This window comes from Neolamprologus multifasciatus, chromosome 7, assembly GCF_963576455.1.
Source record: "Neolamprologus multifasciatus chromosome 7, fNeoMul1.2, whole genome shotgun sequence".
Taxonomy (NCBI): Eukaryota; Metazoa; Chordata; class Actinopteri; order Cichliformes; family Cichlidae; genus Neolamprologus; species Neolamprologus multifasciatus.
The window spans coordinates 45,845,025-45,860,383 of NC_140445.1; the positions used below are offsets into that span (position 1 = coordinate 45,845,025).

Below are 15,359 nucleotides of genomic sequence, written 5' to 3' on the forward strand. Positions count from 1 at the left end.
AAGTATTTGGTGCAGCTAAGTGGATGAGGGATGTGAATGGTAGGGAAGATGGACACTAAAAAAATCAAATCTGTCAACCACCAGAAGAGTTCACAAGGATGCAATATTTGATTTTCTGTTTCAGATTGGGCCGTATTCAAGCACATTTAGCATTTACTACATTAAAAAAAAGAAAAAGATTAGATTTCAGGTTTTGAACAGCCCTGTGGGATATAGTCACTGACACTGTAAACTCCCTGCAGCGCTCGCTTAACTCAATTTTCCATGTACCTTTGCATCAGTACAGCACCTACTGTAACCATGACAACTTCCTTGATGGTCTAAACTGTCTGTAATGTCTCTCTGGAAGACTGAAGATTTTGAGAGAGTTAATGAGGGTGACCCTCACTTGTAACAGAGTGAATGTTGTATAATGGGTCCTAGGAAATGTAGCATGCTGTGCCCAAATTTCAGTGCCTGCTTAAAGTTGGGACTAAAGAGGCACAGAACATTTTGTATGTGACAGAAACATCACATTGTTAGAAGGTTTGGGCTGAACACTGTTTGGTAATGTTCCAGATCACATTTCCTGTAGCAAATCCTGCACCTGCTTCCCAATTCCTGGCTGCCTTCTAATTGCTCTGAAGAGTTACATCTGTAATAATCAGAATCAAGAAATTAAGTAGAAGAATTTTTTTTATATGAACATTGTTGCTAATATTGTATAACAGCATTTTTCAATGTTTTATTAAAACCTAAATAAATCATAATGCACTGATTTTTAGATGATTAAACACTGAAAACTTTGTATGGTGTTTCCATGTTCTTCCTGGGCCTGTTTGAAATCCCTCCAGGTACCCCAACTTCCTCCCGCAATCCTGACATACATTCATGTCAACTGACTATTCTAAACTGGCTGAAGGTGTAAATGTGTGCATCAATGACTGTCTGTCTCTCTTGGCTCTGTAACAGGTTGGTGACCTGTCTACCTTTGACTTTATGATACCTGGGATAAACTCCAGTCCATGTGAGATCCTTAAATGTAAAAGCATTTAAGAAAGTGGATGGATGGAGCAAAAAATACTAAAAGGCATCAAATTCAAATGTTCAGCTCTTGAAATATGCACTAAATTCTGAATTTTATACAAACAAATATGTGCAAATCTTTGAAACAAGGATGACAATAGCCTGGGAAAGTTCTGTAATGCTAAAAAAAAAAAAAACAACCCACACACACACACCTGGAAAATCGCAATGTTCATTAGCTTAATTACAGGAGAAAGTTTAATATTAATTAAAATTTGATTTTAAAAAGTCTTTTGGGAAAAGTTAAATACATAATCCCAATGTTAAACACACAGTTGGCGATATCATCACCTACATTACTTTACAATATAAGTAAAGATTGAGAGTATGATAAAAACATGTCTGTATGATACATGCAAATCTACACCAAAAATAAATAAATAAATAAATATGGGGCATTAGCTGGACTGGAAAAAACATATCTTCCCACTTTAAAAAAAAAATCAACAGCTTACACACTGCAGAAGCCCAACTTTACCTACATCTTGGTGCAACGTTTCAATCCCACCCCCTCATCATCAGACAATAATACACGGGCCATCAGTGGTAAATCATGTTGGCAGTCATGTAATCACATCACATGGACATGATAACCAATCAAAGTCATTTCTCATTAGTATCAAAGAGTTGACAGATAAATAATCATTATAAACCTCTGTGGCGACAGTCTGAAAGTTCATCAGGCTGTACACCTGAAGCATCATCCATTAAAAAAGAAAAAAACATTAACATTATTTTGTGTATTTTTTATATCGTACTCAGAAATTTTTCTTTTTATATCCAATTAAATAATGATAAATGAAACTTAATTACATATAAGCAAGACTCATGTGGTTCCCTGTGAAGTAATGGGTTGACTTGGGTAGCTCTTTTGGTCTAAACCTGGTCAAGTGCTAAGACAAAGGCCTCCTAAATAAGAGCCAACAACCCACTCACCCTTGTCTGAATTCAGTGTGCTTCTCCAGGATCCATATCTTGGTTGAGGCATCTTGGTTTTTGTTTCATATGAGTCTTTACACTTAGATCGCTTACTCACAAAAAGGTGTTGATTCATGATAGGCTGCTCTGTCTATGCTCCTGACTCTACCTATGGCCACACACTGTGAACAGACACAAGTGTCAAATAATAAACTTCTTCCAAACACTGTCACAGATAGAATGAGGTGTTCAGTCAATCAAGGGGATCTCAAAGTACAGCCATTTCTCCTCTGGATTGAAAAGATTCATCTGGGATCATCTGGGAGTCTGTCTAGGTCTTATAACCCCTGATAACCTCCCAGGTGAGATGCTCAAGGTGCTGTTAATCTGAAAATTCTGAGGCAGACTCAGGACCTATTTATGTTAGCTGATTTAGGAGTACCTCTACATCTCCCCCAAGCTGAGAAGATCTGTAGGAAGTGAGGAAGGGAAGACATAACACGCCTGCCCCCAGTGACCCAGACCCAGATTAGTGGTGGAAAACTGACAGATGGATGGATAATGTACCTAATTAACAAAATTCTAATTAAAACTTATCATATCCCTATATCTTCCTGTAACAGCAACACTCTAAATCTGCCTTGTAACAATTGGCATTTTCCAGGTTGCTTGGAAAGGAAACTGGAATGTAACACAATAGCTAAGGACAAAGCTGCCTGGCATTCCTGTTAGCCACTGTTTGCTTGTTCCAGATCCTGACACCTGTTGTGCAGAGCTGGAAACATTTGGATTTACAGGAGTTGCATCAGAACCACTGTTCCTGTTAAATCCTTTTATCTCTCCATGTAGCCACTGGAGCCACTGTGTGGATCACACTCAATTAGGCCATACTCCAAAGATGTTCATGTTCATGATGTTTACTGCTGCTGGTGCAGCCACCAGCCTCACATCAACAGGCAGTTGTTAAATCTTCTCTAATTGCAAGGCTTTGAATGGGCTGTGTGACTTATAAGCCTCTGACAGGAAATCCACTGGGGAATATATATCCATGTAAACTAAGTACAGATGCAGTGTTACATAATGTTATAATTAAGTTACTAAGCAGCTTCCATAATGAATCTTAGGTAACGCCACTGTGCCCAAGTAAAGCTTCACTGAGGGCTGTACATTATGAACACCAGTTACAGTCAATACTACAATTTAGCATGAATTCCCCACCCCACCATGACTTTTGATGCCCTTTAATGTGTTCTCTGTAAGAAGGGGCAGAAATTACTCAATTCTGCAATGATTGTTTTATTACAGAGTTTGGTATCTGTATTCAAATCCATCTCTATAAAATTGAGGGGTAAAGAGTAACTATACACCCCCATAGGTTACTGTTGCAGCACGGGGTTAAATAGGACAGCAACAACACCGACATATACAAGCTTGAGATGGGAAATTTTACAGACAAAAATGACTGTCCAGTTGTGCAGTTGTGTTGTGTTGGAATATGAGTTGAAGAAAGTGAGAGATGTTATGTTTTTATAACATAAGGCAACTAATTGCCTGGCTTAACTAGCTTACACTTTTCATTCCTTATAACTACAGTCAGTAACTACATTTGTAGTCTCATAAAGAACCAAAACATTAGTGTTTTTGTTTGAGCGTGCTGCTAACTTTAATAAGAGAATCAGTTACATGGAAAAAGAATAGGGTAAGTACCAGCAGTGACCAACCTGTTATGTCTATTACATATTACATGTGTTTGATCAGTATAAACCCTAAACCTTGAGTTAAACACAATGCCATGGAGATATATAGAGTCAATTTAAAAGAGAATACTCCAAGAGCTTCTGTGAATGCCAGTGACAACTCAGCACGGGAGACCAGGTTATTATTGGTTTCCCAGACACTGGACACTCACCGAGTCCTTTCTCACAGGGGACTCCTGGGTTGTTGCAGGGCCTTTACCTTACACTACAAATTCCCTTAAGAGGGTCACTGCAGTGAATTGCAAGAGGTGAAACTTTTAACATTAAGTATCTCTTTTTCAAAAGTCTACTGGGCCGACATAGTAAGAAGTAATATAACTTGAGAAACCCAAGCAGAGGGAGAAGATGTACACTCAACAAAAGATTTGAACGCAGGACCCACTTACTGTGAGGCAATAGTTCCAACCACTGAATCACCACGCTGGTTTATTTGGGTTAAAAAGCTTTCCACAGACCATCCTCGTGGACTGTATTGTTGGCTTAATATAAAATGTTGCACTGTGTGAGGAGATGAATTAACCTTGCTCTTGACCTTTGTTCTTTCTCTAACATGATAAACACAAAGGACAACCCCAGAAAAACTGGGGCTTTCCATCATTTTTTTTAAAAACAGCAAAACATTTCACATGTCAGTTCTTCATGTTTTCATTTCAGTGGCTTGTGCCAGATTTGGAATGGTGGAAAACATGACCTCATCTTGTACTAATTTGTCTCTCCCGCTGTTTTCAGTATCCGCCCCCTGGCCCGTGAAGTCACGTCTTTCCTGTGTGAGTTTTAGAAGCAGGCGCTAATGTCTCATGTTAACAGATGCATCGTCAGTGGCATCTTATAACTGATTGTAATGCATCACCAACGTGCTAACACTGCACAGACTTCACAGTGGTGTATACAGTCCATCCATTACAAGTGATCATACACATGAATCCACTGACAGTAGCTTATTATCAACAGATCCAGAGTACACTGGACACAAATCAAGTAGGCGCACCTTAACTCGGGAATCAGAAGGATGGAAAGCAGGACATAACCTCTGAACAGCTATAGGAGGAAAATTCTTGAAAAGGCCCCAAGGTGGACGTACCAAGAATGAAGCCAGGGGTCTTCGTTGTATTTGACCTTTATGTGTCCTTGATGAAGCTGTTTTGATTTGTACCACTAGCTCGCTGTCAGAAAGTGCATGAGTGAACCAGTAGGGCAATTGATATTCAGATGTTTAACTTCCACTATTAAAAAAGACTCACTCTTTTTAGCGAAAGCTTAAAGTGGTTTGATTTAAACTTTGCAAATGTAACCTGGAATGCATCTCAAGTGCAAACAGAAGAATACAACAAAAACTATCTTTTACCTGCAAGACTTACAGCTTAATGTGTCTGTGGGTGCACGTGACTGCAGCATAAACAGACACAGTGTTCCTGCATGCAAATTCTTCCCAGTCTCAAGTCTCAGTTTATAAATAACCGTGTTGTCCCTATGAAGTCTTACGGAGTTGGTCTCCAGAGAGGGAGGGAAAGGGGACCAGTCCAAGTGCTAGAAAAAGAGTGGCTTGATTTTTACTAGCAGTTTTGGTAAACAGTACTAAACCCACGTCTCTTTATAAGACTACACTGGGGGTTACAGGGGGAGTCTTCTACCACATATACCACATATTGCACTTGTTTTAAATGTGTAAATATTAAAAGCGAACAGTAGCCTTTGCTGGGATGGTTAACCTTGCTTATCTTAAACAGGGAAATAGTTACCCTAGCTCTTTCCAAATGTTAGCAATGTACCTTGGAGCAACTGGAATAGTAACTTGTTTATATATACTGTATACAGGCAGGCACGCTATGTGCTGTTACGTTAGTGTTTTGTTTCATGTAGTAGTTAAAGCATAATCTCTTCTTAATAATAAAGATATTTTAAATGTGCATGCTTATTGTACTTTGTGAAGAACAAGAGAAGAAGTCAAGTATTTGAGTTTTGCAGCTTGACTTTTGCTTCCCTCCTTTCTCCAGCTCACTGACATTTTGTGGTGGGTACAGGAGGATTTGCATGTTCAGGAATGTGGCCTGTGGAAGTGTACCTCACCTTTTGAACTTGTATTTCTGGGTAATGGGTTTCACGCTCTCTCTCTCTCTCTTTAAATTCTGTTAAAGTATGCTAGATTGCAATGGCTCGTTTTTATTAGTGAAATATTTAACATATTTAATCAATAGCTTACCTTAAAATCATATTGTTGCATTTGTCTTTTGGCCAATAGAATTTTTAAAAATGTATTTAGTGTTAGACATAGAGATTTCTACAAGTATTAGGGCAACAAGACAAAACATATTCTTGATCATTTTGAGAATAAAGACAAAAATCTATTTTCAGAAAAAAGGCAAAATGTGGAGTTTACCATTGTTGTTTTAAGACAAACTGCCACATTTGCTATACCCTCTACAAAATGTCTTGGTTAGATGAGTTAGTAAAACAAATTGATTAGCTGTCTTGTGATGCAACATACATCCTTTTTATTATAAGAGGCTGTAACCATTGATAAACCATAACGATCATATGTATCTACATCTGTATGTATATTATCTTCTCCTTAACAGGTGGGCCAGTCTGAATGTGAAACTTAATGCTAACATTATCACATACACAGCAATTACTAACAATTACATGATTTTTTTTTTTTAAATCTATAAAAAATGCCAGTTTGTATCCTTGACAGAATTTTGTTTGACTCATTGCTAAATATAGAATAAAGAATTTGAAAAAGCTCTGCGGGCCTGAATATTATGAAACTAAATGGCAAGCACCAAAAAAACAAAGAAAAAAAAAGTAAAATCTCTTTTAATCTCTTTAAAATCTACAGATCTTGTATCTATGTGTTTCATGCAGATAGTATTTCCTTTTTACTTTACTAAACCCATCAACCAAAAGAAGCACTGCACTGCAGAGCTCACTGATGGACACAACAGTAATATTTACATTGCCACACTGCAAGTGGAAAATGAGACATTCATAACAGGTCAAGGGTTAAACAGCTGGTGAGTGCAGTTTGTTACAACAAGGCAAAAATAAATAAACTTTTAATTATATATATATTTTTTTATTATAATGTTCTCTTTTCTGAGCTTTAATGTGTTTCCTTTGCTTTTGTGCACTTCTATTTTCTCTCTTAATAATAATAATAATACATTTTATTTAAGAAAGGGCCTTTCAAAACACTCAAGGACAATGTACACAAGCAATAACAGCAACAAACATAACAATTTACAAAATAATAAGGATAAAACGTTGAGCAAATACATAAAATAAATTAAAGTAGCAGGATGGAAAATTTATGTGGAATAGGCTAATGTGAACTGATCTATCCCTGACATTTGAACACATTTGCAATTCTTGTTACCAGTGTACACATATAAACACACCTTTTGTCAGTCTGTCTCTTGTGACCCTGCAGACAGAACTCGTGCAAAGGGATGTAGGGCAGTATGTCCTAAAATATCTGACAGACTATTTTAAATTGCCTATACACCACTGAAAAAATGCAAACTAAAATAAATAAGGTTAAGAGGTGCAACGCCACCAATGCTGTGAAGTTGTGCATAAGCAAATGAATTATCTAGCTTGATGCTAACGCTAGCCTCCTAACAATAACATTGTACAAACTAGCTATTTGGCACATAAGACAATTGTATGATGAGAACACCAGCTCACTGTAGTAGGTTAATTCACTAGGGAATGCAAATATCAAATTTTCACAACAATTAGTGTGTAGTTTGTAATTTTTTTCTACAAGAACCAAAGACAGTCCAAAATTTAATATCCTACCAGCCTGGTTAATAACAATGTCGCCTCCAAAGTATAAGTTAGTGGCCTTTATTTGTCCGTGCAACTGCTTCTTGTCTGGGTTGAATCAAAAATGTAAACATTGTTCATGCCTGGGTGTTTCTGGCAGCTGTTTGTGCTTAATAACGCAAATATATTTTTTGTTTCAGGTTACGTCTGTAGTTGTATATCCGATAGTTATACATTCGATATATTAGATTGCCATAGTGTGCCATACACTTATGTGTATAATAATCATACTATTAGTGACTTAATCCTTTATATTTGTGTGCCTTACATTTAGCTTTGTAATTTTAACCAACACATATTCATAACACACATGTAGACTCACACATTCCCTTCACACTACTAATGTATCGTGTGATGGAAGTTAAACCATGTTTCCTAACAGGACTCTGATATTTATACACACATTGCATCACAGATTTAATACTATTTAATAGTAACCAAATACCAGTTACTATAGAGGTTATAGAGGTTACTATTTGTTGTTAACAAGCACTTCAGAAAAGGCACTGCCGATCTTACAGATTTTCATTAATATGCAATCTACTACTTGTTAAGGTCTGTTTAGCAACAAAAAAACATTCTTTACTTTCTAGTCAACTGTGATGTTGGAAAAAGGGCTAGAAAGCTACAGACTAGAAGACCTGTAAATAATTGCACTGTAAAAACAAATAGGTGAGTTAAATATAACTTAAAATTATTGAATGGCTTCAATATTGAGCAATAATTCTTTCTATATAAATCATTGCAAAGTCATATGACAGTGTTGTTGTTAAACCTTTTCTGTAGGTCCTCCCTTTTACGGATAAATTATTATTATTATTATTATTGTATAGACCCCTAGCCCCCATTTTTTCATATTGCCTCATTAGCAAATACATCCAGAAATTCACAAGAAACAGACTTTCCATCTCATGTAAATGAAATGCACTGATGCATCGTGACTGAACGATAGTAATTCTGAAATGTTTCTACAAACACAAACTTATCCAAAAAGTCTGAAATAATATTTTAAAGAAGTGTTTCTAAATGCTTTCATTTTCAAGCTATAAAGGGATAAATGGAGAAAATCAGATAATATTCTAGCCAAAACATTGGCTTTACTCTTATCTCTTCTATTCAGTTTAAACTCTTTAATTAACAGGTTCAAAAACAAGTCCAGGAGAAAAAGGTTTTCATACCATTGTTTTTGCCAAACTCTGTCCTTGTGTACAGCACGTGCAGCACTGTCTGGGTCTTTTAGAAAAAACATATAATCCCCAAGGACATACAAACCAGCTTTTGGCCTACTTGGTTCATGCTGAGTACACTTGTCATTCCCTGCAAACGTGTCATAAAACACGTACGCTAAAGCAAATGAAAAATCAACTGTGCAGCATATGTTTATGCATTAACTACCCCATATCACAAACATTTACCTCTTAACTGTCCTCTAATGTCATTTGACAAAAGTGGTTTGATACTGGTGTGCCTTAGATATACTCAAAACAGAGAAAACAGGTGTTTGCACATTCACATACAGTATACCACATAATAGTCTGTTTAGACTTTTGAGGCAGACACATCTGCATTTGCAACTAAAACATCATTTTGGAACAATATTTTGAACAATATCAATAAGTTTGATTTGTGTTGTTGCAAATTATTTATTTATTGAATATTTTTACTATATATTAATATTATAAAAATTAAAATAATTGTACATTCACAACAAAAATTAGGGGCTTTAAATATTTTAAAGTGAAATTCTTGGTCGATTTTGAATCATGTAATACTGCACTGCATTTTTTTTCTGTATGTTATTGCATTAAAATGCAAATAAACATAATTTATTATTAGCCTTCACTGCATGCAGAAAAATTCACAGACACACACAGTGCCACAACATGCCAAGATCTTTGAGGTTGCCCAAAATGCCAAGATGCCAAATGTCTCATGGGAGTGCTGTCTAATACCAACAGTGATTCCAGTAATCTTTGAAAGTTTTTAGATGAAATTAATCTGGAGCAAATTGTTGTTTTATTTTGTGCCATAAAGTAAAATCCAAAGTTGCTCCTCCTTGTGGCTCATAACACCAAAAGCTGCTTATTTCAGGTTTACCTGCTCCATGCTTTGGCCATTTGTTGCAAGTCCTCTCGAACTGAATTTGAGTTCCCTCAGACTGTTTTATGCATTTGCAGATGCCACTGGGTAAGAAATGAGATTGTTGTGCCAACACAGGGACTGTTATAAGTCACACTATTTGCCTCTCCTACAGTCATGTTTACACATGAACCCTGCAAGCATCGCTGCCAGATGTGTTTCTGCTCAGATGGGTCAGATGAAGGGCAGCTGGACCCCTTTGTTAAGCACAAACTATTACATAATATGTTATGATGGTGTATAGGGGCATTTATCAAACACAATAAAATGAGTCTGTTACATTTCAGGTGTCCGTTGTTTTTATTAAATGGGAATAATGTGCAGAAAAATAAAGCCTCATTTTTATTTAATCACAATTTTAGTTTTTAGGTCCATCTTGTCTTTAAAGATATTCTAATTTTAGTTGTTCAGTTTTTCCTGCAATCTTATTTACTGAATTTATTATTTGTTTTATCTCTTTTTGATTTTTCTAATAATTTTCTGTGGGGTTTCTTTTTTTTTATTATTCAGTTGCATCTTCTGTTTTTACCTGTTGTAAACAAGGCCTCGGCTTCAGTGCATCTCTGAGTTTAGATTATTACCGTGTGTCTTTTTATTATTTATTTAATGCTGACCTAGGAAACAAATTTCATTCTTTTATGTTTTAACACCATGAATGACAATAAATGAATACTGAGATAGATATTTACTGAATGAATGTGTAAATCTGGTAAATAAATAGAAGCTTCTTTGGCCAGGTATAATCTAACTCTGGTATCTTGTGGCATTCCCTTAAATACAGGAGACTGAAATAGATTTCCAGCTAAAAACAAAAACAACAGCCTGAGCCACTGTGGCAAATCTTATGGCTTCTGAGTATCCTACTCTCAACCTTTGGTTTGGTTTCTTTCAAATGACTCTTTGTCTGTATCAAGTATCTTTCTCATCTTCTCTGTGTCTATGAACCCCAGTTACAAAACCTTAAAAGCCCCCTACACAGAGATTCACTTCTCACATGTTTATTTTGAGGGACTGACTGCTACAGAAACTGGAAACATGACTGGAGGAAAGGAGAGGAGTAGGAGGAACCTGGCATATAGAGAGTAGGGAGGGAAGGAGAGAGAGAGGCTGAGTGGGTAGTGAGGAGCTATAAAAGAGAATGCTGGAGCTGTCTGTGGCATTAACCTCAGCAGACTCAGAGTCTCACACACACACAAAACGAGGAAGAGTGGAATCAACAGGCAACAGCAGAGTTGAAACACACTGAGTGCTGAAGAGCAGAAGCTGACCAGAGTAGTTTCAAAGCAGCTGTATCTTCAAGAATACTACAGTATACTTGGACTTGGAGCTTTCTGGAGTGTTTGTTTTGTTGAACCTTGGACTGACTACTGCTTTGTTGCTCCTGAGAAAGAGTCTCTTCGTTTAAACTGGAAACAGCACAGAGACAAACTGTCCGCAGAGAAGTATTCAAGCTTTCACTTATAGAGCCTTCAGTTTCACTGGACTCCTGTTCTACCATGGCTGCTCAAATGGTACGTCAAATGGTTATGGAGGCCTCTGGCTTCCATGTCCTGCCAGCTCACCTTATGGCATCAGCTATGGAGGAGTTTCCCCAGCAGTTGCCCGTCCCAAAGGGCCCAGCAAAGGGCAAGAGCCGCTCCCGTCGACCTCGCGAGGCTCGCTTCAAAACACAGCCCGTCACCTTCGCTGAGATCCAAGAGGTAGAAGAAGAAGGCTCCTCGCCCCTGGAGGAGGAAAGGGCACGACGCTCCTTCTTGCAGTCACTGGAAAACCTGCGGCGGAGCACACAGACCCTCCACTGCCCACCTGCTGCCCATCACAGCTGCACCCCTACACCCACACAGGCCAGCCTGGACTCCAGCGACTCCGACTCCACCCAGTGAGGGCAGAGATGTGACCTTCTCCCAGCTCCCACGTTTTTCGCTTTGCCTTGACCCCGCTTTGAACTGAGGTCAACTGAACTGAACCAAAGTGGCCTGTTTGCCAGGCTGCCTGTGTGTAAGCTGCTGCTCTTCATTCAAAAGCCTGCCTTTTAAAAAATACTAACATGCCAACACAAAGTATAGAGCTTAAAGATGTACTTACAGCATATCTGTAATGAGTCTACCACAGGCTGGTTACACTGTTCCACAGATATGACGAGTGTAAAAGTAGCAGTGTTGAGCGCGTCACTCTTCATACGTATTCCTTTTCTACTGTAGTCTGATAAAAACTTGAAGGATAAAAGATAGATGGTATTTTCCCATTTTAAAGCTGTATAGGTATTTTTTTTGTTTGAATCCATATTTTTCTACTTGAGTCACCATAGAAAGAACTCTTAAAAGGTTTTAGTATTATGACTTACAAGGCTGTAAATACTTTGACTAAGCAAAATGCCCAGCATCGAAAGTGACCTGGCTGTCACTGGAGTAGTAGAGTACCATTGACAAAGCTTTGTCAAGAGTTTGAGCTCTTGTTTTCCAGCTTCGGTTCATGTGCAAAAACATACTTTCTGCATACATGCCTTTATTTATTCCCTTATTTTGTTCATAACCAAGTGGAGCTGTAGATGTAATATTATTTTATTGTTCTTTCTGACTTCTAAAGTCACCTCGACTTTCAACGAAAAATATAACCTTTATACTTGTTTTTTGTTTGTTTTACTTTATACATATATGTTTGTCGTATGTACCTATAAATAAATATTTTCAAATATTTTGAACCATTTTCTGTTTTCCTTTCTTTGTATATTCCTGTTTGGGAAGGATTATCATAGAAAAAAAAAGAACTTCAGAAGTTAACAGTTATGACTTTTGATACGATTAGGACTACAGCAAACTCATAGCCTACATAGATTTAACTGGTTTTCCATTACCAGTGTTATTGTTAAGATAAACTTTTGCCTGACTCGCTTGTAAACACACTTGTCAACACATGACCAATGGCTTTAAAGGTGACGCAGTTTCAGTAATGTTGGGTAATGTTAGGTTTCTAACAGCAACGCACAGAGAGCCACTGCAGCCAGTTGTGTCATGGAGTGACACGGACTAGAGATGAGACAGTAAGTGGGCGGCAGTTACATGATAGTGTAGGATTTACTCACTAATTTTCTTGTTATGAGTGAAAACACAAAAACACTTTCCTTACCCTGCCAGTAGTATTCATGCTGCCTAGTAGCCACCAACTGTCTTTTCTATTGGATTTCTGTACTTGGATTTGGCTCACAAAATAAATTTAATCTCCCATGTTTATCCTAGTGAAGTAACATGTCAGCAAGTGCAAAAATATGTCCTATTAACATGCTTTTAATTGTTGCTGTACAATTAAACGATCTTTGTTTCTCACACTTGGTATTGGTAGATTGTTGGAAAAGTAACAAATACTGCAATACAGATTTTGTATATTTTACAATAACACCTACACTCTCATCTTTTAGTTCAAGACTCAGAGAAAGAGCACTTGCTACAGCAGGCCAAAAAAGCATCTTGAACTTACAAGCCGTAACATCCCTGACCCTGTTGCTGCTTCTGACGTAAAGCAAAGCACAACTGCGCTTTTCTTTACAAAAAACAACAAACAGCCAGTTCCAGTTATCCAGCCAAAGTGGACATGGATAAAGACCAGCCGGTAGCACATGAAAGGTCTCCAGAGCTCTTTACCCAAACACACTCATTAGTCATTGTTTTTCAAGTGCTTGTGGAGCTGTTGTAGTTAACCACACACACAGCACACTGTTTGACGACGCAGCTCTGGAAACAGCTGAGTCACGGAGATATTGTCTGGTTTGAAAAATAGAGAGAGAGATGGAGAGAGAGAAGAAAATCACATTTGTCATCTAATGCCGGAGTGACAGATTGATTCAGTCCATGCCTCCTCTTCCTGCCCTCTTTCTTCAGCAACCCAGTTTTTATTTTGCAGAGGAGCTGAGGTAGTGTTCAAGAGCATCACTGAAACAAAACCTTGCATGTGAAATCTTATTTTAGTAAGCTTCACTGTCTGACTGCAAGACAGATTGCTCAGTGCTTTAAAGGAAGGCGGATTATAACAGTTTGGCCCGGATGACTGATTTTTACAGTTGTGAAGTGTCTGTCAAATGTCCAGGGACCAGCAGTCCACTTTTTGCCTCAAAATGAAAAGTTTTAAAGGGCGCTTGAACAACGAAGGGTTGCCATTCTTGGTCTGGGCACTGCACTCAAATCCATCAAGGGTGAACTCTTCCACCTTTTAAAGATCTGGACTAAAGAGCAAACCTAGCACTGAAAGCAGTCTGTTAAGCATGAAAAACAACATGAAACCACTGTTAAAAAGTCCAAACTGGGGTAGTGTGACCCTGTGAAGTGCATGATGTCTTTGTAAACAACTTGATAGCAGCTAAAATAGCATAAAAGGGCAATCATCTGATAAATGAATATGTAGAACATGGAACAAACTGTATAGATGCTCTGTTTTGTCAGTTAACGAACTAGATAGCCTGTAAGGAATAAAAAAAAAACTGAGAGGAAGCTGAAAAGATATAATTTTGTTCAGTGTCATTTTCCTGTTAATGTTGGTGGAATACCAAGCTCCTTGAAAGGCGACATTACTGTTTAAAATACACCACTGTCTGGAGCTGCTGTCTTCATTCTTCTGCTGCTTTGCTGACACTTACATTTATTCAAATGCAAAGGAGCTTGTATAAATACATGCGTACAAAAAAAAAGTACATGCATGCCTGGACTATTTCAAAATAAGAAAGAAATGTGCTGTATTGTAAGCTAAAAGTAGATTCGGTGTTTTAATCTAAATATTCTGCTCCTTAAGTAAAATATGCACCTTGTACCTATTTTTCATAAGTTTGTTTAGAGTTCTGGTTTTAAACATTTTATTATTGTAAAATCTGAAGTGTATGCACAATATTCTGAAGGACAGAGGACTGAAAATTAAATCTTTTAACATGGACAACTGTACTTCATGTGATCATTTTTTAAGTTTTAAGGTAAAATTATTCAAGTAATTAGTAAATCAAGTGGTATAAAAACTGATTACTACATCTGATTCTAGCCTCTCGCTGTACTTGAGAGTGAGTCAGTCGGTACTTTAGGGGTTTTCAAAGTAAATGAAGGACAGATATGATTCTTCACCCAAGTGTTAAAACAAAAATAAGGTTTTAAACCATAAAGTGACGTGAGTTACGAATCATTAGAGCGCTGAATAATGGAAACAACTAATCCACTGATTTTATGTTACCCAGCAAAATAAACCTTTTGAAAAATTGCTCACTTTTAGGTGAAAAGTCACTCTAGGTATTGCATTACAACCAGCTATGTTATCTGTTTTTTATTATTCCTTTTGGTTTGCACATAATTATCTAAACATGTGAAAGCCTTTATATTATGAAATATGTCCTTTTATTTATTTGAGATATGTCTTAATTAGGCGTATAGTCATAGATCTGGGGAAACCGTCTGAAGGCCACATTATTATATTTAGGTTTGTGGCAATTTTATTTATGTACAATTCCAGCAGAGGATTTCAGTCAGGTTGAAATTCAGACTTTGATCTTGATTCTGTTCTTTTTCAGCCATTCTGTTATAGATTGCTGGTGTGCCTGGGCAGGGCTGGACTGGGACAAAAAATCGGCCAGGGCATTTTGACTAGAGACCGGCCCACCAAAGATGTGACGTCATTCAGGGG

The 15,359-nt window shown here is 37.4% G+C and overlaps 1 protein-coding gene across 1 annotated transcript; it reads left to right on the forward strand.

Moving 5' to 3' along the window:
- Window positions 1-10,807: 10,807 nt before the first annotated feature.
- Window positions 10,808-12,408, forward strand: c7h11orf96 (chromosome 7 C11orf96 homolog). The gene has a single exon (XM_085165691.1). The coding sequence runs from the start codon at window positions 11,204-11,206 to the stop codon at window positions 11,588-11,590; it is 387 nt and encodes a 128-aa protein (XP_085021817.1). The 5' UTR covers window positions 10,808-11,203; the 3' UTR covers window positions 11,591-12,408.
- The last annotated feature ends 2,951 nt before the right edge of the window (window positions 12,409-15,359 follow it).

Coding starts and splice junctions, on each gene's coding strand:
- c7h11orf96 (XM_085165691.1), top strand. CDS start 11,204: ATGGCTGCTCAAATGGTACGTCAAATGGTTATGGAGGCCTCTGGCTTC.